The following is a 25072-nucleotide window of genomic DNA, read 5'->3' on the forward strand; positions in this document are numbered from 1 at the left end:
TTACACAAGTGCACCCACAGTCGCTTCAAAATTAAACCTCAATACAGAAGGGAAGGCCTAAAGACACAGTTATTTTCAGTTGGTGTTTTGGGTCACAATAAAACCCGGCACTAACCAAAGAAGGAGAAAAGTTCATAGGCAGAAATCCGAACCTCAATATATGAACTTTGAACTTTTTAATAACCTTTTTTACAGGTTTTATTATTTTAATTACAATGTTTATGCTGTTAGGTTTATATAAGTGGTGTTCACATTAAGATGATAGGGTAGTAACAGGAATATTTTGTTTAATAATATGTCTTTTGTTTTATTGTCCTGTGTATAGCATATATGCACACCTTTTTGTTATATAATGGAATCCTGGTAAACAAAGCCCACATCTTATGTGCAATGTAACCCAATGTACTATCCATACCCAATAAGTTGCACCCCAGGAACACGAGAATTATATTTAACCCCTTGGAAAAAGACAAGATGCTATAAGATATTTGTAGAACTATATATATATAAAAGAAACTGGTTACAAAGGGAGTAGAAATACGACTTTGCCCTAGGGAAGTTATTGACTCTGTGATAGAAGGATAGATAAAGTATTATCCTGCAACTAGACAAGGTTATGTTATTTGGGAAAAGTGATTTTAGTGTTTAAAGGTAGAGATGAGGGTTGGGATTTGTTGGGACTTGGTGGTTAGATTATTTCACTGGGAGCGAAGCTAGTGGATGTTTTTGTATGTGTGTCTGTCCTACTCATTACTCTCTGTGTTATGAACAGCAAAACTTTGGTCCAGAAGTGTGTTGCAACCCCCCCACCGATGCTATGTCTCTTTTTGGTGATGAAAATGTCAGCAGTCCCCCAGAAAAAGAGACCAAAAAAAAGAAATCAACTGGGCCGATACAATGGCCAGATAGGAATCAAGTTATGCACTATGGCACTATTTTTTTGGTCCAGCAGGACTATGATATGGTTAACCGTTCTTTAAAAAGACTGTCTCTAAAGGATACGAGGGGGCTGAGAAGATTGGATATGAGGAAGGTGGGAAGGGTGTGTGTCAACCACAAGGAAAGGATCACAAGTCAGCCATTTTTGACTATGGCATCCATTTTGTCTGTTCCGATATTCTGAGTAAATGTAGTATGTAAGATGTATGTGTTGGGCAGTCGCTCCTAGGAAATATTAACCCACACCAACCCCCACTTATGCTCAGAAATAGAATTTAAATAATGTTCCCCCTACCTAAGCAAAGGATACGAAATTGAAAGGCATTAATTATTAAAAGTAGCTCAGTTAAGAGAGTTGCGGGAGGTCTAATACCTTTTTAGGAATGTATGATTTATATGCAAAAGGGGATTTTTTGGTAGTCAATATAGATGCCGTTTTTAACGATACTAAAGACGCTATTTTAAGACTCAGTAGCAAATAGCAACAAATTTGAGCAACAGTATTGCAAAATTGTATGGCACTAGATTATCTGTTGGCAGCACAAGGAGGGGTTTGTAAGTTAGTAGGTAAAGAATGTTGTGTTTATATTGATGACCAATCAAAAAGTATACATCATGACATGGACACTCTACCAGAAATTCAATCTAGAATGCGAGAGGAACCAAAAGGGTTCGATTGGACATTTGGTCTTGGAAATTGGCTAGGTGCGTTGGGAATGAAAATTCTTTATGGAATCATGGCAATCGCAAGTTTATTACTTTGTGTGTATATGTTAATTCAGATGGCTAAAAGTGTAATCAGCTCTATTTTTGACAAAAGAAAGCTGCTTCTGCTTCTAGCTCTACAGTTATGTATATGTTTCCCACAATGAGAGCGAGAAATACCAATAGTCTTGGTACTCATCAACCACCCATATGTTCATCTCTGATTATCAAACGAGATACCTAAAAGAGATAGGTTTCTGCATCCCCATGGTCTCTTAGAGGTTTCTCCCTTGGAGTTTTTCCTCTCCTGAGTGGTGTGTAGAAGAATAAATGGGACTGGTCGATTGAATTGTTCTTCCAGAACAAAAGGAGGAATGTAAGGTTAAAAACTGTATCTGCCAGCTCTGTTCTTTTCAGGGACTGAACAGGTTAAAATAAATATGTGTCAAGCTTTGTTCTCTCAAAGACCAAATGGTAAAAGTATTCTAGCGGTGGACCAGCTGTCCCAGGATATCTATTACATAAGAAATAAGATTATAAGAAACAAGACCACTAGTCTTGTTTCTGACCCCATTAGTAGTTATTGACCTTTTATCCCTATTTCTACTAATTTAGCCCAGATGCTATATATCATTTTAGATGTATGATCTATACATGGGAACTGAATTTGTAACAGATGTATGAAATTGACACACAATGTATTGTCCTTGCCTTTTGTATAAATATTCCTCTGTTAGCATATTAAAACAGAAGTGATAATTCAACCGCCTTGTGTGCATTGAATCTTTGCTTCTCCGAGCTCGACCATCATATCTGAGACCAGAAGCATATAGCAGCTGCGTGATGAATCTCCCCGGGTCGAGTAGAAGAAGTTGCCTGCTCTAAGGTCTGGTCAGGTAGACTGGACCTAACACCCAGCAAGAGACTAATGCAACCCATCAACATCTGTTAATAGCCCAGCAAGAGACTAATGCAAACCAGCAACAGACGAATGCAGCTCTGGAAAACGCGAATGCAAACCAGCAAGAGACAAACCGCTTGCTGAGAGAGGAGCAACAACGGTTCGCCCAGGGCTTACAACAGGAACTCGAGATCCTGAGAGGGACTATCAGTAAGACTCCACTGGCAGAGGCAGCCCCAGTCCCGAAAATGACCAGGGCAAGCCACTACCTTCAGAAGATGCGGCCCTCGGATGATGTTGAAACCTATCTTCTCACTTTTGAACGCACGGCACAGAGAGAGGGTTGGCCAGAAGCTGAGTGGGCCAGTCTAATCGCACCCTTCTTAAGCGGCGAACCCCAGAAGGCTTACTTTGATATAGAGACAGCCGAAGCTAACGTCTATGCAAAATTGAAGTTCAAGATCCTCGCCCGCCTCGGCGTAACCATGGCCGTTCGCGCCCAAAGGTTCCACGCATGGTCCTTCACGTTGGATAAAGCCACCCGATCCCAGATGTATGACCTCATCCACCTCGCTCGGAAGTGGCTGCAACCCGAGATCAACTCAGCAAGTCACATCGTGGAACGGTTGGTCATGGACCAGTTCTTGAGGAAACTTCCCTCTGCCCTACGCCGTTGGGTCAGTCAAAGTGACCCCCACAATGCAAATGAGCTGCTGGCCCTCGTAGAAAGGTACAATGCAGCAGAAGAGCACCTGCAACCCACAGTCATGGAGCATCCCCACTACCCAAGGTTCCAGGACTCTTCCAGAGACGGTAAAAGGGTACCAGGGTTAAGGGGGGCTGAAGAGCAATGACCGCCTTCACACAGCACCAGCAACTCGCATACTAAGGGCAACAGCCAATGTGGGGAGCCGAAAAAGGGCTCTAAGTGGGACACAGACCATGTACCTAAATGTGTAAATTGTTATGAGAGGAGCCACACCGCGAAAGTCTGCCCACTAAATACTGAACCAATGCAATGCAACAGCGTTGAACCTTATTCGTTGTGGTCTCAATGTATGGGCCCTAGCCCAGAGGACCCCTTGAATAACCATCTCTGGGCATTTGTAAAGGTAAGAGGGTTCGGGCACTACTTGACTCTGGGAGTATGGTTACACTAGTGTCCGAATACCTGTTGCCTATTGGGAAGAAACAGGTAAACAGTTCACAAAGAGTGGCAATTTGTTGTATACATGGGGATAATCACGAATATTCCACTGTTGATGTTCTTATTGAAACAGAGTTTGGTTTACTTGTAGATTAGACCACAGTTTATTAAAATCTGTCTTTCTAAAGTTTAAGGTCTTTGTTGAACCCAAGTAATCTGTTTTTTGATAATTTATTTCAAATGAGACCATGTTATGATCACTGTTACCCAAATGTTCCAGGACTTGAATATTTTTTATTACTTCTACATTGTTTGTTATTACCAAATCCAGTACTGCCCCTCTTCTGGTTGGTTCCTCAATAATTTGGGTCATATAATTGTTTTTAAGCAACCCCAAAAACCTGTTTCCTTTTGTTGTAATGCTAATCTCATTTCCCCAGTCTATGTCTGGATAATTAAAATCCCCCATTATGCAAACATGACCCAGTTTTGATACCTTCTCCAATTGCAAAAGTATTTTAGCTTCCTCAATCTCACAGATATTTGGTGGTTTATAGCATATCCCTACAAATATTTTCTTTATACTTTTACCTCCACTGCTAATTTCTGTCCACAAGGTCTCTACATTTTCATCATTCCCTTTAAAACCATCATCCCTTACAATAGGTTTTAGAACCGGTTTAACAAATAAACATATTCCACCTCCCATTCAATTTGTTCGAACCTTCCGAAAAATGGAATAACCCTATAAATTGACTGTCCAGTCATGAGTTTCATCCCACCATGTTTCAGTAATGCCTTTGATATCATACTGCTCCCTTGCTGCTATTAATTCAAGCTCCCCAATGTTATCTGTCAGGCTTCTTGCATTAGCAAGCATGCATTTAATTTTTTTCAGCCTGTACTATTATCTTATCTGCTCCTTCCTTTCTGCGCCCACTTGGTTTAGTCTTTAGACGTTTTCTAGTATTATCTGTATTTACTATGGGTGTCTCACTGGTTGTCAAACTCGCTCTTGCCCCCATTCTACCTCCATACCCCGTTGTATCCTCCTCTATTCTATTTAGTTCATTATCTGTTTAATTCTCCTCCCCCCTCCATCCTAGTTTAAAGTCTCCTCTAACCTTTTTAGCATTCTCCCCCTAGCACCGAAGATCCCTCTTTATTGAGCTGCAATCCGTCCCTAGAATATAGATGGCACCTCTCAGAAAAGGTGTCCCAGTGCTCTAAAAACTCCAAATCCTTCCTGCACCACTTTCTTAGCCATGCATTAACCTCCCTAATCTCTGACCGTCTCCCTGCAGTAGCGCATGGCACTGGTAGTATTTCACAAAATACTACTTTGGAGGTAGTATTAAGCTTTTGGCCTATATCCCTGTAATCATTTTTTAGGACCCTCCATCTTTCTCTAACTTTGTCATTGGTGCCAACGTGTACCAAGACCGCCGGGACCCACACCTCAAGACCTTATACTAAAACCCCCTACCCTAAACCTTAAAACCCCTTAAATTAACCCCATACCTAAAACAGTAATAAAACTTACATTAGAAGTGGCTGGTGGCGGAGGGTCCATCTGCGGCCTAATACCGGCGACCAATTGGTCACGGCGAAACTATTCCGATTCATAGCTAAGTGAGGCTACAGACGGCTTCAGCATGGGGAATGCACATTTTATTAGAACCAACAGCATGGAAATATAAAACATTAAAAACAAAATTTTTCTTTACATAAAACTACAAAAAGAATGATACAAATAACCTGCATTTAAAACATTATAACTTGTTATCCTTTTAAAATGCTTTCCCTATGCACCATAAACTAAAGTTACTTTTCATTGTGATTTAGCGCAACACAGATACACGTGTGCACTTATATGTGAGTGTCTTAGTCGCTGGTCATCTCTAAACATGCCTGGCTTTAGAGATAAGTCTCGGACCTGTGTGTGTCCCCTTGTGTTTCCTCAGGCTGGATAAATCACTAAATCCCTTCCCACATTCCCCACATACATGCGGTCTCTCCCCTGTGTGTGTCCTCTTGTGTGTGTTCAGGCCAGATAACTGACTAAATCCCTTCCCACATTCCCCACATACATGTGGTCTCTCCCCTGTGTGTGTCCTCTTGTGTGCGTTCAGGCCGGATAACTGACTAAATCCCTTCTCACATTCCCCACATACATGTGGTCTCTCCCCTGTGTGTGTCCTCATGTGTGTGTTCAGGCTGGATAAGTCACTAAATCCCTTCCCACATTCCCCACATACATGCGGTCTCTCCCCTGTGTGTGTCCTTTTGTGTATGTTCAGGTGGGATAACCGAGTAAATCCCTTCCCACATTCCCCACATACATGCGGTCTCTCCCCTGTGTGTGTCCTCTCGTGTTTGTTCAGGCTGGATAAGTCACTAAATCCCTTCCCACATTCCCCACATACATGCGGTCTCTCCCCTGTGTGTGTCCTTTTGTGTATGTTCAGGTGGGATAAGTCACTAAATCCCTTCCCACATTCCCCACATACATACGGTCTCTCCCCTGTGTGTGTCCTCTTGTGTATGTTCAGGCTGGATAAGTGACTAAATCCCTTCCCACATTCCCCACATACATGCGGTCTCTCCCCTGTGTGTGTCCTCTTGTGTTTGTCCAAGCTGGATGACACACTAAATCCCTTCCCACATTCCCCACATACATGCGGTCTTTCTCCTGTGTGTGTCCTCTCGTGTCTGTTTAGGCTGGATAACTGACTAAATCCCTTCCCACATTCCCCACATACATGTGGTCTCTCCCCTGTGTGTGTCCTCATGTGTGTGTTCATGCTGGATAAGTCACTAAATCCCTTCCCACATTCCCCACATACATACGGTCTCTCCCCTGTGTGTCTCCTTTTGTGTATGTTCAGGTGGGATAACCGACTAAATCCCTTCCCACATTCCCCACATACATGCGGTCTCTCCCCGGTCTGTGTTCTCTTCTGTGCATTCTGGTCTGATAACCAAGTCAGACTCTTGCCACGTTCTCCAAGATCTTTTCCTGTGGCAGCAGCTAATATATGTTTTTTGGAATGAGAAGCAGTTACATTGTTTACTAATTGCCTTGACTGGTTGAAAGATGCATTTTCTGTCATATTTATTGGAATATTGCAAGATTGTTCTGTCCTCATCTTTTCCATATACTCATTTGAGTGTTTGAACTTCAGATGTTTGAGGAGGTAATCCTGACTGCTAAAAGCAACCTTGCAGTGTTGGCATGCGTGGATTATTGGTGCTTTTTTTGTACTAGACGAGAAAAAAAATACATAATTAGAAAATTAGGTGAAATTAGGCATTAGTTATCAAAAAAAGTGTGTGTGTGCAAGGCACGCGCATTTTAATTGAAACTTCTTTGTCTTTTGTCACTGTTTTGTAATGGAAATTGTATTTGTGATGGTGATGATTTTATTTAAAATCCAAACACAATTTCAGTGAAAAAATGTAAAGAAGTTCAACTTAGAATGAGCGTGCTCGTACCCCTCCCACCCCCGTTTTAGCTATTTGCACGTCTATATTTATACTAACTGTGAATATTGTATGACTGTGTGTGTGTGTGACTGTTTTGTTTTTTGGTCTGTGACTGTTTGTTTTTGTGTGTAGCATTGGGAGTGGGCCCACCTGTACACCAGAGAGTTTGGTGTGGTACAGTCACCTGAGCATGGAAGTTGTGGCCGAGTTCTGTGTTCGGTGTGGGCCAGGCATTGGAAGGGCAGCTGATTATAGAACTTGCGGCCGACTTCTGGGGTCCTGCACTTGCATGCGGTGCTGGTCGGGCCTGATGGGAGCCGTACCTGCGCATGGCAGTGCTGGCGTACACACCACCGGCTATACGTTTGAACGGCGCCGGATGTGCCGTTACTGCGAGTGTGCAGCGAGCCTATCTGCCACTGCGCATGTGCGGCGAGCCCGGCCACCGCATCACTGGCTCCAAGCTCCGTGTGTGCTGGAAGTGAAAAAAGCACTTTGAGGTCTGCGTGAGTGCGGGTGTGGCGCGGGCACAGTGTGGGTTAGAAGTGTGGTAGAAGCGCTTGTGGGGGATGCGAGGAGCATGGCCGGAAGGAAAAGCTGGCCTGCAGGGGCTGGAGTCGTACGGTGGTCGGGCGCAGTCAATCTGCACTCGTGCCGTGTGTGGGAGGACACGGGGGCAGAGTCAAAACCCCGGCGGAGATACTGCATTCTCCTGGAAGCCTGGCAAACCTGGGGGGGGGAAGGTGCCTGGGGGAGGGTGGGCAGGGCCTGGGTGCTTGGGGGAGGGTGGGCAGGGCCTGGGTGCCTGGGGGGCAGGGCCTGGGGTATGGTGGGCAGGGCCTGGAGGAGGGTGGGCAGGGTCAAGGGGGGGGGGAAGTGCTACTGAACTGACTGTGACAGTAGCAAACTTGCAGAGGAGCACATGGTCACCTCTAAATAACGGAGCAGGAGATTGGATGTTTCCCGCAGGGTGAGGTGATTTGATTACGAAGCTGCAACAGGACCGCAGGGGATTGGACGATGTCGGGGGGGGGGGGAGAGTGAAGTGATGTCAGTGATGTCAGTGTCGTGACATTCACTGCCACGCTGAGGACAGGAGAAGAGCAAGGTGTCAGAGCACGTTAAATCCCCCTCCTAGGAGCAGAGACTGCAGAGCAGATCTAATAACTGTAAGTAGCAACATATATTTTTTAATATAAATACAACCCTATTTGTTATTTACCCTATTTATTTTTCAAATTGTAATACACAAGCCACAAGGTCAGATCAGAATGTTCAATTTAAAAAAAGTCTTAATTGTAATTAATGCCTTCATTTTTTTATTTAATGTCAATTAATTATTTATTTCATTTTAATTTATGTCAATTATTTCATTGTAATGCTCATTTTTAATTAATTGAATTTTTTAAATTTTAATGTCTTCATTATTTAAGTAATTTTAATTAATGTATTAATTTTTTATTAAGTACAGTAGAGATTATAAAGTAGATTTCAGGCTGCGAAGTGGTATGTTTTATTCATTTCTGATACTGAAATCCCTTTTTACTTAATAGAATTTATGTTGAAGTTAAACTGTATAAAAGGCATCCTTTATGATTTATTTTTCTTATGCTGCTGTCTAGATATATAAATGTATTGCATTAAAATGCTGATTAACAATAAATATTTTTGCACCCTTTTTCTTGCAGCGTGGGCACTCACAACGGGCATTGTGGTGTCTTGCACTAGGCAGCCCTTTTACAGTCCAGTCCACACAGATCTCGGGTAAGTCCAGATTTTTTAATTTATTTTTTTAAATATTTTTTTTCTCTCTTTTTAAAAAAAAAAAACTGTTTTAGAAAACATACATGCACATACATGCACACACATACATATGTTAATGTTATGCACATACACACATACACACACACACAGTACAATCCCTGGTCCTGAACTCCAATGTAGGGTGCAAATGTATTGCATTTAAATATTGATTTCCACTTCATATTCATATTTGTGCACCCTTTTTCTTGCAGCGCGGGCACTCACAACGGACGTTGTGGTGTCTGCCACGAGGCAACTACCACATTGTGGTAGTCTGTAGTACAGACTACCAGTCCACACAGACCTCAGGTAAGTCCAGAAAATAATAAAAATAATTAAAAAAAAGTTGGGTTTCCTTTTTTTATTAAACGTTTTAACAAAACATACATACGCGCACTGTCACTCAGGCACTGTCACTCAGGCACTGTCACTCAGGCACTGTCACTCAGTCACACAGTCACCCATACTCAGTCAGTGTCAGTCACTCACATCACTCACTTCACTCACGTCACAGTCAGTCACTCACGTCACAGTCAGTCACTCACGTCACAGTCAGTCACTCACGTCACAGTCAGTCACTCACGTCACAGTCAGTCACTCACACAGTCACCCATACTCAGTCAGTGTCAGTCACTCACGTCACAGTCACTCACTTCACTCACGTCACAGTCAGTCACGTCACAGTCAGTCAGTCACATCACAGTCAGTCACTCACGTCACAGTCAGTCAGTCAGTCACTCACGTCACAGTCAGTCAGTCACTCACATCAGTCAGTCAGTCACTCACATCACAGTCAGTCAGTCACATCACAGTCAGTCTCTCACGTCACAGTCAGTCATATCACGTCACAGTCAGTCACGTCACAGTCAGTCAGTCAGTCACACAGTCACCCATACTCAGTCAGTGTCAGTCACTCACGTCACAGTCACTCACTTCACTCACGTCAGTCAGTCAGTCACTCACGTCAGTCACTCACGTCTCAGTCAGTCAGTCTCACTCACTGTCTGTCTCTCACTCACTCACGCTCTGTGTCAGTCACTCTCTGTGTCAGTCACTCTCCCTCTCTGTGTCAGTCATTCTCTCACTCTCTGTGTCAGTCACTCTCACTCTGTGTCAGTCACTCTCTCACTCTGTGTCAGTCACTCTCCCTCTCTGTGTCAGTCATTCTCTCACTCTCTGTGTCAGTCATGCTTGAACAAGGGCCTTAGACATTTTATTTGACGGCTAGATAAACATTGTCTGTGGTTGTTAGTTATTGGTATTACATTGTTTTGTGTGTTATGTTAAGAATTGGAAAAAAATACATTTTGAAGTATTAATTCCCTCTGAATTGGGCATTCCTGACCACATAATGACCTGGCTGTAAGAGTTGAAGGGCCCAAGCAAAGCCCCCACCTCTATACAAACAAACACTGCAAGGGCATCACGTGATGCCACATTGTCATGGCAACATGTCAGTGCCTCATTGTCATGGCAACGGGAGGGTGTCTTGTGATGTAATTTTTTTTATAAAAATAAATAAATGTGTCCCTGTTTTTCAAAATCTGGTCACCCTAGAGGTGAGGCTATATTTTAAATGTATTCGGGGGAGTGGGGGTATTTTTCAAAAGTATTCGGGGGAGTGGGGATATTTCTTTATACGTATTCGTGTGGTGTGGGGTTATTTTTTATATGTATTCGGGAATGTGGGGGTATTTTTATATATATATATATATATATATATATATATATATATATATATATATATTCGGGGGCTGTGGGGGTATTTTTTATATGTATTCAGTGTGGCGTGGGGGTCCAGTATTGTGTCCAGTATTTTTGGACAAGCCACCTGGCAACCCTAAACGTTCGCCAATGACCGATTACTATAGTCGTGTTGCATCTATGTAGTGACCTTACGCGCAGGTGCACCATTTCCCCCCCCCCCCCCCCCACTAATACTAGCAGCGAATATTTTAGCAGCCGATAATAATACCTACCACGCCATTAGTCTTGTACTGGCTTGCTTGGTGCACCTAACATGAAATATTTCGCTTTCGGAGAACAAGAAAAATAGGTTTATTCTTGTTACGTTGATTAATTTGCGCAGTTATTCTGTGTCTCGTAAATTAATGTTCAAGAAAAAAATATTGATTTTTATTAAAAAAATATACACTGGCGACACACTTTATTCGAGCTCGGCTAGTCCCACGAATTCGGGTATACCCGGGTGTATTGAGGTTTGTGACTGTTTTCTGCCCGAGTGCATTGGGTTATTTTCAAGGCAGGGATTGAAGCATTTTATTCCCGCTGGCTGCAATACTGCACAGTACATATATATATACTGCATTACAATTCATGAATTTATGCCATCTGGTAGACATGCAAAGCATTGCAGCCTAATAAATCCTAATCATTATCATTTAACAGATCAGCCGCCCGTCAGCCAGGCATGAACCCAGGCTGGGAAGGCAAACGCAACGGGGCTTGTCAGAGGTGAGGAGCGGCGCATTCCAGGTATCTGCCAGGTACATACTGGGTATTTGCTCGAATAAAGTGTGTCGGTGCAGTATTATTTTGTGTTAACGATTACTCATTTATTCCAGCCCTTTGTATTCAGTATCTCTTTATCGAAACCAAGTGGAAGTAAAACTAAACGAAAAATCGTTGACGAACATCGAATTTTCCAAGAACAGTGGGAATTGGAGTATTTTTGCTGTGAAGTAAAAGATAAAATAGTCTGCTTGATATGTAATAATGCTATTAGTGTACCAAAGTTATATAACATTAAACGTCACTATGAACAACATAAATCAAAATATGATAATTACGAAGGATTAATGAGACAAGAGAAGTTGAAAGAGCTCAAGTTGGGACTGAAAAAACAACAGTTCATGTTTACTAAAGTATCACAAGAGAGTGAAGCGGCGGTGCATGCAAGCTACGTCTTGTTGGAGTTGATAGCTAAACACTCGAAACATTTTACCGAAGGTGATTTCATCAAGGAATGTCTAATTAAAGCTGCAGAAATTGTTTGTCCTGCAAGTGTGAAGGCTTTTCAAGTAATCTCTTTGTCTCGAAAGACAGTAGCAGAAAGAGTTACTGATTTGGCCGGCAATGTAAGTGATCAGATCAAAGCAAAATCATCTAGTTTCGAAGCTTTTTCCATTGCCTATGACGAGAGTACGGACATTGGGGGCGTAGCTCAATTAGCTGTGTTTCTTCGTGCTTGTGACACGGATTTCAAAAAATTTGAGGAATTATTGGAACTAGTACCGATGCGTGACACTACTACAGGACAAGATATATTTAATTGTGTTTATGAACTTCTGCAAAAATACAATCTACCTCTGTCAAAAATAACTTCTGTAGCTACAGATGGAGCTCCTTCAATAACCGGAAAAACCAACGGTTTCGTGGCATTACTGCAAAAAACCCATAAAATTTATGAAGGATCCAAGATTCATCATACGCATTGCATTATACATCAAGAAGTATTATGCACGAAGGTAATAAACATGGAAAATGTGTTGACATCTATCAAAAAAAATGATCAATTTCATAAGATCTCGAGGCTTAAATCAGCGACAGTTCTCTGCTTTCTTAAGTGAATTAGACAGCGAATATTCAGGTTTGTCCTACTATACCGAGGTACATTGGCTATCCTGCTCCAAGGTTCTTAAACAATTCTGGGACTTGAAAGAAGAAATATGTCAGTTTTTAATAACTAAAAATCAAGACACAAGCTTGTTTTCTGATCTAGTATGGTTGCAAGATTTTTCCTTCACGGTTGATATAACAAAACACTTATACGATTTAAATTTAAGACTGCAAGGAAAAGATCAGATCATTACAAACATGTGTGACCAAGTTAAAACATTCAAACGTAAGCTAGTTCTTTGGGAAAAGCAGTTGAAAAATGAAGATTTAACGCACTTTCCGACATGCAACATGAACAAATCAAGTTTGGATAAAACTGCATCGTATCAAAAATACGCAGAAATTTTTTTACGCCTTAGAACTGAATTTGAAAGAAGGTTTGCAGATTTTAATTCTTTGGAAGACAAGTTTTATTTGTTTTCTTTGATTTTCTCAATAAACATAGAATCAATACCTAATCATATGCAAATGGAGGTGATTGAGATCCAGTGTGATTCCGTTTTGAAGGCAAAATACAGTGAAGTTGGCGTGCCTGAATTTTACAAATATTTGCAAGCCAGGTTTGAAAATACTCGAAAATTCGCATATGAAATTATTTCCATGTTTGGAAGTACTTATCGGTGCGAGCAGTTATTTTCACTTATGAAAGGAAATAAGTGTCCCGTCAGATCCAGAATTACTGACATTCACCTTGGGTCAGTTTTGAAAGTAATCACTGCGGACAAGATTTCTCCCGAAATAGGAAAGATAGTAGCAGAGAAGAGATGCCAAGTGTCAGGAAGAAAACATTAATTATTTTTTTTATATTCTGTACTTTTCAAAATAAACATACGTTTCTATGAAAATTTAAGTTTTTGTTTTTTGGAAGTAAAACAGACTGTGTGTGTGTGGAGGGGGGAGAGTGTGTGTGTGTGTGTGGGTGGGGGGGTGGGGGGTAGAGTGTGTATCAGTGGCTGTGTGTGTGTGTGTGTGTGTCTGCAGGCCACCAGTGACTGTGTGGGTGTCTGTGCGTGGTCAGTGTCTTTGTTGGTCTGTCTGTGTGAGTGTCTGTAGGTCAGTGGCTGTGTGCGTCTGTGCAGGTCAGAGAGAGAATGGGGGGGGGGGAGAGAATGGAGGGGGGGAGAGGGAGAAGAGGGGATTGAGAGAAGGGGGTGGGTAGGGGGGTGTCCATCTCTTTGTCCCTGTCTGTGCCTCTGTCTCTGTTTGTCCCTCTCTCTCTGTCCGTCTGTGCCTCTCTCTCTGTCTGTCTCTGTCTGTGCCTCTGTCTCTGTTTGTGCCTCTCTCTCTGTCCCTGTCTGTGCCCCTCTCTCTCTGTCCCAGTCTGTGCCTCTCTCTCTGTCTCTGCCTGTGCATCTCTCTCTCTGTCCCTGTCTGTGCCTCTCTCTCTCTCTCTCTGTCCCTGTCTGTGCCTCTCTCTCTCTGTCCCTGTCTGTGCCTCTCTCTCTCTGTCCCTGTCTGTGCCTCTCTCTCTCTGTCCCTGTCTGTGCCTCTCTCTCTCTCTGTCCCTGTCTGTGCCTCTCTCTCTGTCCCTGTCTGTGCCTCTCTCTCTGTCTCTGTCTGTGCCTCTCTCTCTCTGTCCCTGTCTGTGCCTCTCTCTCTCTCTGTCCCTGTCTGTGCCTCTCTCTCTCTGTCCCTGTCTGTGCCTCTCTCTCTCTGTCCCTGTCTGTGCCTCTCTCTCTCTGTCCCTGTCTGTGCCTCTCTCTCTGTCCCTGTCTGTGCCTCTCTCTCTGTCTCTGTCTGTGCCTCTCTCTGTCCCTGTCTGTGCCTCTCTCTCTCTGTCCCTGTCTGTGCCTCTCTCTCTGTCCCTGTCTGTGCCTCTCTCTCTCTCTGTCCATGTCTGTGCCTCTCTCTCTCTCTGTCCCTGTCTGTGCCTCTCTCTGTCCCTGTCTGTGCCTCTCTCTCTATCCCTGTCTGTGCCTATCTCTCTCTGTCCCTGTCTGTGCCACTCTGTCCCTCTCTCTCTGTCCCTGTCTGTGCCTCTCTCTCCCTGTCTGTGCCTCTCTCTCTCTGTCCCGGTCTGTGCCTCTGTCTCTCTGTCCCTGTCTGTGCCTCTCTGTCCCTCTCTCTCTCTCCCTGTCTGTGCCTCTCTCTCTGTCCCTGTCTGTGCCTCTCTCTCTCTGTCCCTCTCTCTCTGTCTGTGCCTCTCTCTCTGTCTGTCTCTGTCTGTCTCTGTCTGTGCCTCTCTTTTTTCCATCCAAATCCAATCGGACTAGGGGGATAACGGAGGGTTGGTGGCACCCTGAAAAGGTGTGTATTTAGAAGACCCAATACACAGTTTCTCTCAACTGTATGCTGCCTTCTTACCTCTAGTAAGTAGGCATTCTTTTGGACAGTTATATCAGAGGGCGTCTTTGCTTACAAACTGCACTGCGCAATGTTGTGTCCCTGGTTTATGTCTTAACATATAGGAAACAGCTATTGCAGGGAGGAACTTCTTCACGTGGTTGGAGGACTGAGTCTATCTTTGATTATCACTGAAGAAAAGGACGCTATTCATTCAATATACCATCATATCATCACCACTTTTGGTTATTTATTTATGGTCACACAATTTATATGTTATCACTGTTTATTGATTATCTTTCACATGCGCCAGGTATATTTCTATTTGTGTATATATTTGTTGTTAATATTTAAAACCACATTTGTCTAATAGGGATATTGGGCATTAGTCTAGAAGGGGGGCAGAGGTAGGGGATGTGGGTGATGACGTTAGTTGCCCAGGGGAAGGTGGTTAGGTTTCCCATGGGGATTGGGGGGAAGTGGTGGTGGTGAGAGGGGTTAACCCCTTAATTACCTTAGCAACTAGAATGGCAATGCCTTACTGCCCACTAACGGGGTCAATAGGGCAAGGGTAATGTTTTTTTTTAATCAAGTATTTACCAATTTGGTGCCTGTGGTATACCTTGGTAACCACATGCATTAAACAGGTTAATGTTATTTTGATCATAGGTTTCTTTAATAATAGACATTTGCAGAAGCCTATGATAGAAATATTAACCCAATGTGGTATGTAAAGCATTATTAATGGTCGCATTAATTCCCATATCGCGAGATTGGCTCAAATATCGCACCCAGTAAATTATTACCACAATCCTGATATATACTACCTTAAAATTGCGGTAATAACACCCGTTAGTTTCTTATTTCCCAGGGTATGATATTAACTCCACTTTAACAAAATGTGATTTATCTGAGCCGTAGTGTTTTGTGTATGCCTTCGGGACAAACCAAGAACTAATCATGGTTTACTAGTCACTAAGGTGCCAAAGGGGGGTAGTTGGTGTAATTTAATGTTTATATTATCCCGTGTGTGGTCAGTTAGTCATGGAAACTGATTGTTGACCCGGGAACTACTAAGGGGTTAATATGTACTGTAATGTATTTTAACAACTATTTTATCACCTAGTCCATCTTTCCTATGTATATAATGGGCAGTATATTGGACATTATATACATAGGAAAGACAGGGCTAACCCAGCCTGGAGTAGGTGATAAAATATTTGCGGTATTTCTGCCATTCATCCCGTTACGATAAATATCGGAGCTTGATGTATGGTAGTTTTTACTTAAAATTGTGGTATTACGCCTGTTTTGTATCGGATCTGATGTTTAACGGGTCCGATAAAAAATGCTTTCTTTTTGGCGCAGCAACGCCGATTCATGGCCTAATAATAATAAGGCACTTTATTATGAGCGGTAATACAGCATTTTTGGTTACCGCAGCTTGATGTATCTGGCCCTTTGACTCAAATCAGGTTTAGTGATATTAAGTTCTAGTTGACCCGTAATGGTGTATGCAGATCTATCACTATTTGCAATTTAACATCAGTAATAAGACAATAGAGATGTAAAAACCACGTAACACATATTCCTGATTACCTTGTGCTGGCTCGTTACTTTTCCACAGCGTACCCCCTTCATACCAAGCTCTTTCCCATATTCATCTCCATACCAGACGACGAGCTCTGTGTGTGGGGGGGAGGTCTGTGCAGGTTCTGTAGTAGATTTTCCTGTGGTACTGCAATGCCACAAAGTTCTGTTCATCCTCGTTTCTTGCACAATTTACAAACCTAAAATTGGGTCAGTTAGTGAGGTCTCAAAGTAATGTCTATTTTTATAAAGGGAGAGCTGAAAAAAGATACAGGTTGTTAATAATGTGACTTGTCTTTTCTTTCTTCTCTACAGTTTTTGAGGAGAACAGAAGTTAATGGAGAGCAATGTATATACGATGGCTCACTTGTATGTAGGCAGAAATAGAAATATCTCCCTGTTATGTCGCACTGGAGAAACACCCCCATCTAATTAAAAAATAAATTTTATTAACACATTAATTAAAATATAAATGTAGTGAAGTAAACATTGAACCAAAATAATAAAAATACATTTAAATTGTAAGGAGACGTTGGCGTGCTGAATCTGAACGCTATTACTGGGAATGAAAAAAGCTATTTAATCCTATTATGTGCCACAGCTATGCTATTGAATAAGATGGGGTAATAGCTATTTCAATATATCCTCAGAACATCAGATACCTGATCCTATATGTACCATGAAACCTCCTTTATGAAGAGGTATTGAGTAGGAGTGCTTGCTCAGTAATGAGTAAAGGTTCTGTATGCCTATATACAGTGTTGATTTGTGGGGTATTTGGTGAAAAGTGGACTAATGAGGTCTGAGGTCTATTTCAGCTATACACCTAGTCCACACCCCTAAATACATATAATTTGTCACCAGACCAGCAGGTGCAGAGACTGCTGAACCTGATGGTCTGTAATGGTGAAACACTTGGCAAATAATGACCAAACACTCCTAGTATTGGAGTTTTAAGTCAAGAGACTCATATTGTTAGTAATGCAAGGTACATAAATTATTCTTAAATAGGATCAAAGTCAGAGCGTTGCACTTCCCACGGTAAAGGCCCCGAAAACGCTCTGACAAGGTAACGCACCCGACCTCTCTGATTAGCCAGCGCACCAGGGAGTGACGCTAGGACATACCCAACATATGTTTCACCTGATAGGCTTCATCGGGGGCGGTTTTAGAGTGATTCTGGCCAGTATTTTATCATATATTATATTTATTTATTATTTATTATATATTGATTATAAGGAGGGCAAAAAATACAAATTCCAAACAAAGTACATACAAAATACTGAACCAATAGTTCAGAGTGATTCTTCCACAGATTGGGAGTCCTCGGATACAGAGAACCCTAGTAACCAGTCCAAAACACACAAAAGATTCCAAAAACCAGATACAGTGTCAAACATCAACACTAGATCCAAAACAACAAGCCAAGATTTTACTCCTTATTTAGGGGAAGCCCTAGCATTAGGCCCCCCAGACCTCTATTTAAGAGAACAAGGAGGGTCAAGAGGAGGAAGAGGCAGGAGACCCAGAAACAGAGGGTACAACAAAAACAGACGGGGAGCATATCATTAAATCCTAATTATGAATTACTAGACACTTTCATTATGAATTTGACAGACTGCACTTTAAACGACTATCATATCAAAGTGCTTAAAAGAGGCCTTTCATATTCACCCACTTCAAACATGGACCAATTTGAGTGCATTAAAGACATCAATTTAGAGACTTCCGGTGACGTCACTGCACATGCCAGCCTAAAGCGGAGCTCCTGATCCCCCTCCACTAAGAAGGATCTAGAAAGAGCGAAAAATACCCAAAAAAGCTTGGGAAACGAGAGGGCAGCATCAGCTAAAAGCCAGGATGGCAAAACAACAGAAAAAAAAACCCACGCAAAGCGTTTCGACATACTTTATACCGTCGAAGCGCCAGGCAGACCAGGAGGAGGAGAGCGAAGATGACGCCGGCACTAGCGTGGCAAGTGCTCCCGCCCGCGAGCAGCCACTTCTGCCGCAGATAAACGCAAGCCACCTCATTACTAAAGACTTCCTCGAGGACTATATGAACCAGATGTTCACCAAGCTGAGGAAAGGCTTCAACGAGGATCTGAATAGCGCGATCAATAAAATAAAACAAGACCTCAACGGAGTAACGCAGAGGACGGAGTCCCTGGAGGGTAGGGTGGAGGAGATTGAGGCAGTACAGTCATCAGCAGAGGATGAAATCAACAGGCTCAATCAAGATATTGCCCTGCTGAAAGATGGTCTGGAAGACCAAGAGAACCGCGACCGGCGCCAGAACCTAAGGTTCAGAAACATCCCTGAAACCGTCCCAGCAGAGGCCCTCACACCCTACCTACAGGACCTATTTCAAACACTGATACCAGAGTTGAAAAAAGAGGATATGGAGCTGGACCGAGCTCATAGAGCCCTGGGCCCAAGACAGGAGGACCCAAAGAGGCGCAGAGATGTAATCGCGCGTTTCCACTCTTACGGCACCAAAGAGAAAATCCTGTCTAAAAGCAGAGAGATGAACCAGATCGCATTCCATGGAGAACAGATCCAGATCTATAGCGACCTGTCAAGAACCACTATTCTCCGCCGAAAAGACCTGAAGCCGCTGACGCAGAACCTACAAAACCACAGTGTACGTTATCGATGGGGATTCCCATTTAAACTCGGCGTCCACGCTAAAGGCAAGTTCTACACGATCTCGCACATAGAAGCCCCCACGTTCCTGCGGCTCCTGGGACTCCCTGCCCTACAAGGACAAAGAGACGAGGAAGAAGAAGAAGAGGATACGAACCTGCCCCGGCGACAAAGCGGCTCCAGATCTTCGGAACGCCTGGCCCAGCAGAAAACCACCAAAGCGACGCCAGGTCCCTAAAGACCCAGTCAAGAAATCACCAAGACGCCCCCTGAAAGGCTGAGACACCCTCTCTTCTCACACTGTGAAACAAACCCTCTCCCCCCCCCCACCCATCACCCCCCCCCCCCACTCCCGCGCAACTAAGCTACACCATCCGACGAGACCCCCACCAAAAAACTAAACCTACCTGCAAAAACCCCTGCATGGTGTTCAAAGCACCCCCTTCTCCCCCCCCCACTTCTTGCCACCACCTCATCCCACCTGCCCCTTCTTCACACAGACGAGCACCCTGCAAGCACCCGACACTCGCATGTCTCGCACGCCTTCGCCGGTCCCTGCCCTCCCCCCGCCCGAGCACAAGGAGGAAGAAACCCCAGGCTGGGGACACCCCCGGTCCCATCTACTTACCTGAGGGGGGCGGAGGAGGGGTCGGGTGGACGGAGCTGCGGGGAGACCAAGCGAAGCCTAGCTACAGACGCAGAGACTTGATGGTAAAGGTAAACATAGGAGGAAGAGATTTACCACAAACGCCCACAGGAGGGCGCTGTTTCATAAGGAATGGGAGCTCGACTCTCTATTTAACAGAAGAGACAATACCTAATAGGTTTCAATGATTTCTGTTAACTTGTCCCCCTTAGAGACTAGAGCTAACTAATAATGTATATACCAGAACTACACCCCCTTACCCTTCACCCCCACTCTCTCCCCCCCCCCCCAATAATCTGAGCTAACTGCCTCCTGATGCAATTGAAATGTGTGGGATAAACTAAGAATGTGGTACACAGAAATGATACTATCCCGTAGACCCCATCCCCATCCCCTCCTCCCCCCTGATCCATCCCCCTCCCCCCCCCCCCACCCCAATCCCCACCAGCGCAATTTTTTTTTTAAAGAAAACAATAAACAAAGCCTAGCTCCTCTGGAGCACTAACTCACTTCTTGAACCCCGACTACGGCTGGAAGGCAAAGCCCCTTTTTCAACAACCATATTACACATTATTGTGACAGGCAAGTAAGGTTTACCTGCTTCAGCTGTCTCTCTCTCTCCTCTTGGGATTGGGGAAAAGAGTCCATCTGTGGTATTGTGGCTTTCTTCAGTGCAGTGTAGATTTCCTCTCTGGATGTGTATCCCTTTAATCCTGGTCCTGCTGCATGTGATTCGTTGCTTTGTTGCTCAGGCTGTTTGCAGGAACTATATGCAAGAAAATAAGCACAACATTTTTCACAGGCAGTGCAATTTTGCTGCCTGGATGTTTCTTTGGTTTTGTTGCTCAGACTGTTTGCAGGAACTATGCAGGCAAATGCACAAAGATTTTCACAGGCAGTCTCCGGGGCCCCTTTGAACTTCAAGGGCCAGCTCTCATCCCAACTTCTGACACCATATGTAAGAGATGTGTGAAGAGGTATGCAATGGAGACCGTTTTAAAGGTGAAATTAAAATAAGGCTTTATTGAGCCTGTCCCTTTTTAATACAGCAAAACATATGAAACCAACAAACGCCTATCCCTGTTTAAGGGTTAACTTACTTCCCCAGTCCCTTCCTCCAGGGCTGGAGGGATAATCCCATTACAACCCTATTCCCCAAAGTCTTAAGAGATACCTTAAAGCAGGTGTCCCTTCATGTCAGTCTCTGGTAGGTTCCTGGGTCCCCTGTGTCCAGGAATATAGGTATTTGGGTGTCTCGATCTCAGCAGAGCCTTTCTGCTCAAAAGCACTTTCCTCTTTTCAGCACCCTTGTGTACTGAGGAAAATCTCCTTCCTGTTTCTAGGAACACGCTTTTTCACAAAGCTGTGATTAGGCAGGTGGAGTGGTTGATTGCACACCTGCAATCAACCCGCACAGTGCTGGATTAGAGGCAAGATTCTTAACAGGGATAAGTCCCTGTTACAATCATCTCATGGATTCGCTACATAGATGATATCCTGATAATATGAAACGGAAGTAAAGAATCCTTTGCAGCTTTTGTGGATACATTAAACTCAAACGAACACAATTTAAGGTTAACACATGAGGTCAATGAAAAAAACCTGGTTTTCTTAAGATTTAAGAATCACCATCAATCAGGAAGGTACAATTAGCACTATATCACATGCTGAAGCAACAGCCACTAACAGTTACTTAAGGGCAGACACCCACCATCCGGCATCACTCATTAAGGGCATCCCAACAGGCCAGTTTCTCAGGATTAGGAGAAACTGTACAAACATGGCAGATTTCTATTCCCAAGAAAAAATGATGAAGGAAAATTTTCAGAACATAGGCTACAGTAAAACAAATTTAAAGCTTTTAAAAATGCGGTTAAAGCAAATAGGGAAACACTACTGTATACCAACAGGAAAATAGATGCCAAACAAACAATAAGATACATAGGTGCAGTACCTATAACGCTCAATGGGACCAAATAAAAAAAGATCTATAGAAAGTATTGGCATATCCTCTTGGAGGATAATGACCTCTGTGAGGTGTTGAAACCATTCCTACGATGGTACCCAAACGATCAAAAAATCTCAAAGACACCTTGGTTCACAGTCATTATCAAAGTAATCAAACTGTTGAAACATGGCTTCCCCAAAAAACGACCGGAACGTATAAATGCGGCACGTGCAAGGCATGTAAATATGTTCAATCAAGCAAAACCTTTAAAAGCATAAATAACATGAAATCATTTCAAATAAAAAGCTTAATAAACTGTAAAACAACAAAAGTAATTTATTTAATTACCTGCAAATGTGGGATCCAATCTGTAGGGAAGACGGGCTGGCAATTCCGAAGACGCATATTGGAACATATCGGGTCGATCACAAACGAGCTGGATGCACCGGTATCCTGCCATGTAAGGGGGAAACATAATGGAGATATCAATGCCCTACAATTCCAAGGAATTTAACGTCTGAAAAGTGATATGAGAGGGGGAGATTGGGATAACCAACTTCTAAAACAAGAATCCCGATGGATCAGGTATCTACATTAAACCCATGTGGTTTAAACGAGGGATTTCTCTTCACCCCATTTGTATAACATCTGTAGAGTGACTATACACAATCTGCCGACATCCTTAGAACACAATTCCTCCACATATGTTCCAAAGAATAATAAACCCTTTTAGTGGTTACATGTGTTTAAACTGGACATCATAGACTATCTCTGATGGGTTGGTCCCTAAATACAATTTTGAGGCCTTTCTGAGAGATATATATCCTCATACCATTTAGGTGTAAAACCATTTAACCACCTAAAACACTATTTTGCCATCATATTGGAATACACAATCAATATAGTGCTGACTTTTAAATATATACTCACTAAATTGATATGGCTCCCCTCAATTTCTATCCAGATCACTGGATTTGTAACTATTCTAATGTCAATAAACTTGTTTGGATCTATATACAAAAGCATGACTCACTCTAGTATTTTGCCCAATCACAGCAGAGGCTGCAGACATGTGAACAATGTAAATAAATCAGAGCTGATACAGATAGCAACAGGACACTATGATGCTTTAATCAATTGCATCAATCAGAAGCAAACATTACCAGGCAGCTACAGTAATATAAACAGACTGATGTACACGATTGTGCCAACATTTGATAAATTACACATAATACTGATAATCATGTGGTCAGAGGCAACCAATCAGAAGAGCACTATACTGCTTCAACGTACATAGACAGCAACGGGGCATCATCATGCTTTAATGAATTGCACCAATCAGGAGCAAGCATTCTCTGGTATCCATAGCAATGTAAACAGACTGGTCTACACGAGTGCACCAAAGACTCTGACAAATCACAAACGGCATGTATCATCATGTGGTCAGAGGTAGCCAATCGAAGCGCACTACACTGCTGCAACTGAGAGTGACGCACAATGAAGATGCGACGCTCAATGAGACCAATCAGGCATAAGCAGTAATCAGTATCCATGACGACCAATACATTTAAATACTTGCCAGAATCACTCTAAAACCGCCCCCGATGAAGCCTATCAGGTGAAACATATGTTGGGTATGTCTTAGCGTCACTCCCTGGTGCGCAGGCTAATCGGAGAGGTCGGATGCGTTACCTTGTCAGAGCGTTTTGGAGCCTTCACCGTGGGAAGCGCAGCGCTTTGACTTTGATCCTATTTAAGAATAATTTATGTACCTTGCATTACTAACAATATGAGTCTCTTGACTTAAAACTCCAATACTAGGAGTGTTTGGTCATTATTTGCCAAGTGTTTCACCATTACAGACCATCAGGTTCAGCAGTTTCTGCACCTGGCGGTCTGGTGACAAATTATATGTATTTAGGGGTGTGGACTAGGTGTATAGCTAAAATAGAAATCAGACCTCATTAGTCCACTTTTCACCAAATACCCCACAAATCAACACTGTATATAGGCATACAGAACCTTTACTCATTACTGAGCAAGCACTCCTACTCTATACTTCTTCATAGAGGAGGTTTCCTGGTACATATAGGATCAGGTATCTGATGTTCTGAGGATATATTGAAATAGCTATTACCCCATCTAATTCAATAGCATAGCTGTGGCACATAATAGGATTAAATAGCTTTTTCATTCCCAGTAATAGCGTTCAGATTCAGCACGCCGACGTCTCCTTACAATTTTAATTTATTTTAATTATTTTGGTTCACTGTTTACTTCACTACGTTTATATTTTAATTAATGTGTTAATAAAATTATTTTTTTTATTTAGATATTGGTGTTTCTTCAGTGCGACATAACAGGGAGATCTTTCCATTTCTGTCCACATTACCATTACTCCCAGTCAGCACCATCCCTACACCAGTTTTTGTAGTGAAAGTTCTGTGTTACTATGGAATATAAGTATACTATCCTCGGTGTGTTGCAGGGTACATATTTACCGCTAGGGGGTCCCCTCTTCTTGTGCTCACTTGTATCTACCCACAGTTTGATTGGAATGGGAGCCACCGGCCACACCAGTGACTACTTTCTTATTACTTAAAAATAAATAAAAACACAGTTGTAATTAAAAAGTCCCTGACACGATGACACAAGTGACACAAAGGTGAGTTTTCTTCTGGTGGAACTAAACACAAAGTGGGGTTGATGTACAGTACAGTAACAAGGTGTTGTAGCAGGAATGTGTTCCATTAGCAACCTGAGCGTATAACATGCCCTGGACTGATTTGGAAACTGGACTATAGAAAAAGCCTTGAGCTACAGTCTAATGAGGTAACAATGTTGGTTTGGGCATTAGCGTGTGTCTATAGTCCATTTACTTTTAACCACCATTATTTTAGTTATTGTGATCATTAAAGATTAATTTTAAACTCATCCAATCACTTCACAGCATAGCGAGTTAGAGTGATACAAATTGGGTTTCTTTTTCTTTATCATTGGCTTTGAATGCAAAGTAAGTTACTTACAGAAAAGGCTCCTGTGTGCTTCCTCCACCACTTTATTTCTTCATCTTCTTTCCCGGAAGTGGAGACACTGACTACATCCAGGTCACAGCTCTGTGTCCTACTGCGCATGCTCACACTAAGGGGATCATGGGAGTTGTAGTTTTTACACTTCAAAACATGTCACATACTGTGTAGATTAGAAACAAGACAGTAACATTTCCCAGGCACTGTGCTAGGGAAATATAGTTTCTTCTGCATGTAGATGTGTATACTCCTCCTTGTCCTTAATATATTTCAGTAAAGCTGCTTCAGTTCCTCCATTTTGGATATATATA

At 42.7% G+C, this 25072-nt stretch overlaps 1 protein-coding gene across 11 annotated transcripts; it reads right to left on the bottom strand.

The window, feature by feature from the left end:
• Positions 1 to 5346: 5346 nt before the first annotated feature.
• LOC142466712 (uncharacterized) lies at positions 5347 to 24838 on the bottom strand. Of its 11 annotated transcripts, none has more exons than XM_075572038.1 (7): positions 24759 to 24821; positions 22081 to 22185; positions 20382 to 20550; positions 19296 to 19372; positions 16503 to 16693; positions 10961 to 11014; positions 5347 to 6956 (listed from the first exon to the last, which is right to left on the bottom strand). In XM_075572038.1, the coding sequence occupies exons 6-7, from the start codon at positions 10966 to 10968 to the stop codon at positions 5594 to 5596; spliced, it is 1371 nt and encodes a 456-aa protein (XP_075428153.1). In that variant the 5' UTR covers positions 10969 to 11014; positions 16503 to 16693; positions 19296 to 19372; positions 20382 to 20550; positions 22081 to 22185; positions 24759 to 24821; the 3' UTR covers positions 5347 to 5593. The 11 variants fall into 11 exon arrangements, 7 of the variants coding, with proteins under 7 accessions (XP_075428153.1, XP_075428152.1, XP_075428151.1 ...); XM_075572037.1 differs by lacking the exon at positions 19296 to 19372 and adding an exon at positions 20959 to 21182; XM_075572036.1 differs by lacking the exon at positions 19296 to 19372.
• Between the last annotated feature and the right edge of the window lie 234 nt (positions 24839 to 25072).

The sequence above is a fragment of the Ascaphus truei genome, chromosome 15 (genome assembly GCF_040206685.1).
Source record: "Ascaphus truei isolate aAscTru1 chromosome 15, aAscTru1.hap1, whole genome shotgun sequence".
Taxonomy (NCBI): Eukaryota; Metazoa; Chordata; class Amphibia; order Anura; family Ascaphidae; genus Ascaphus; species Ascaphus truei.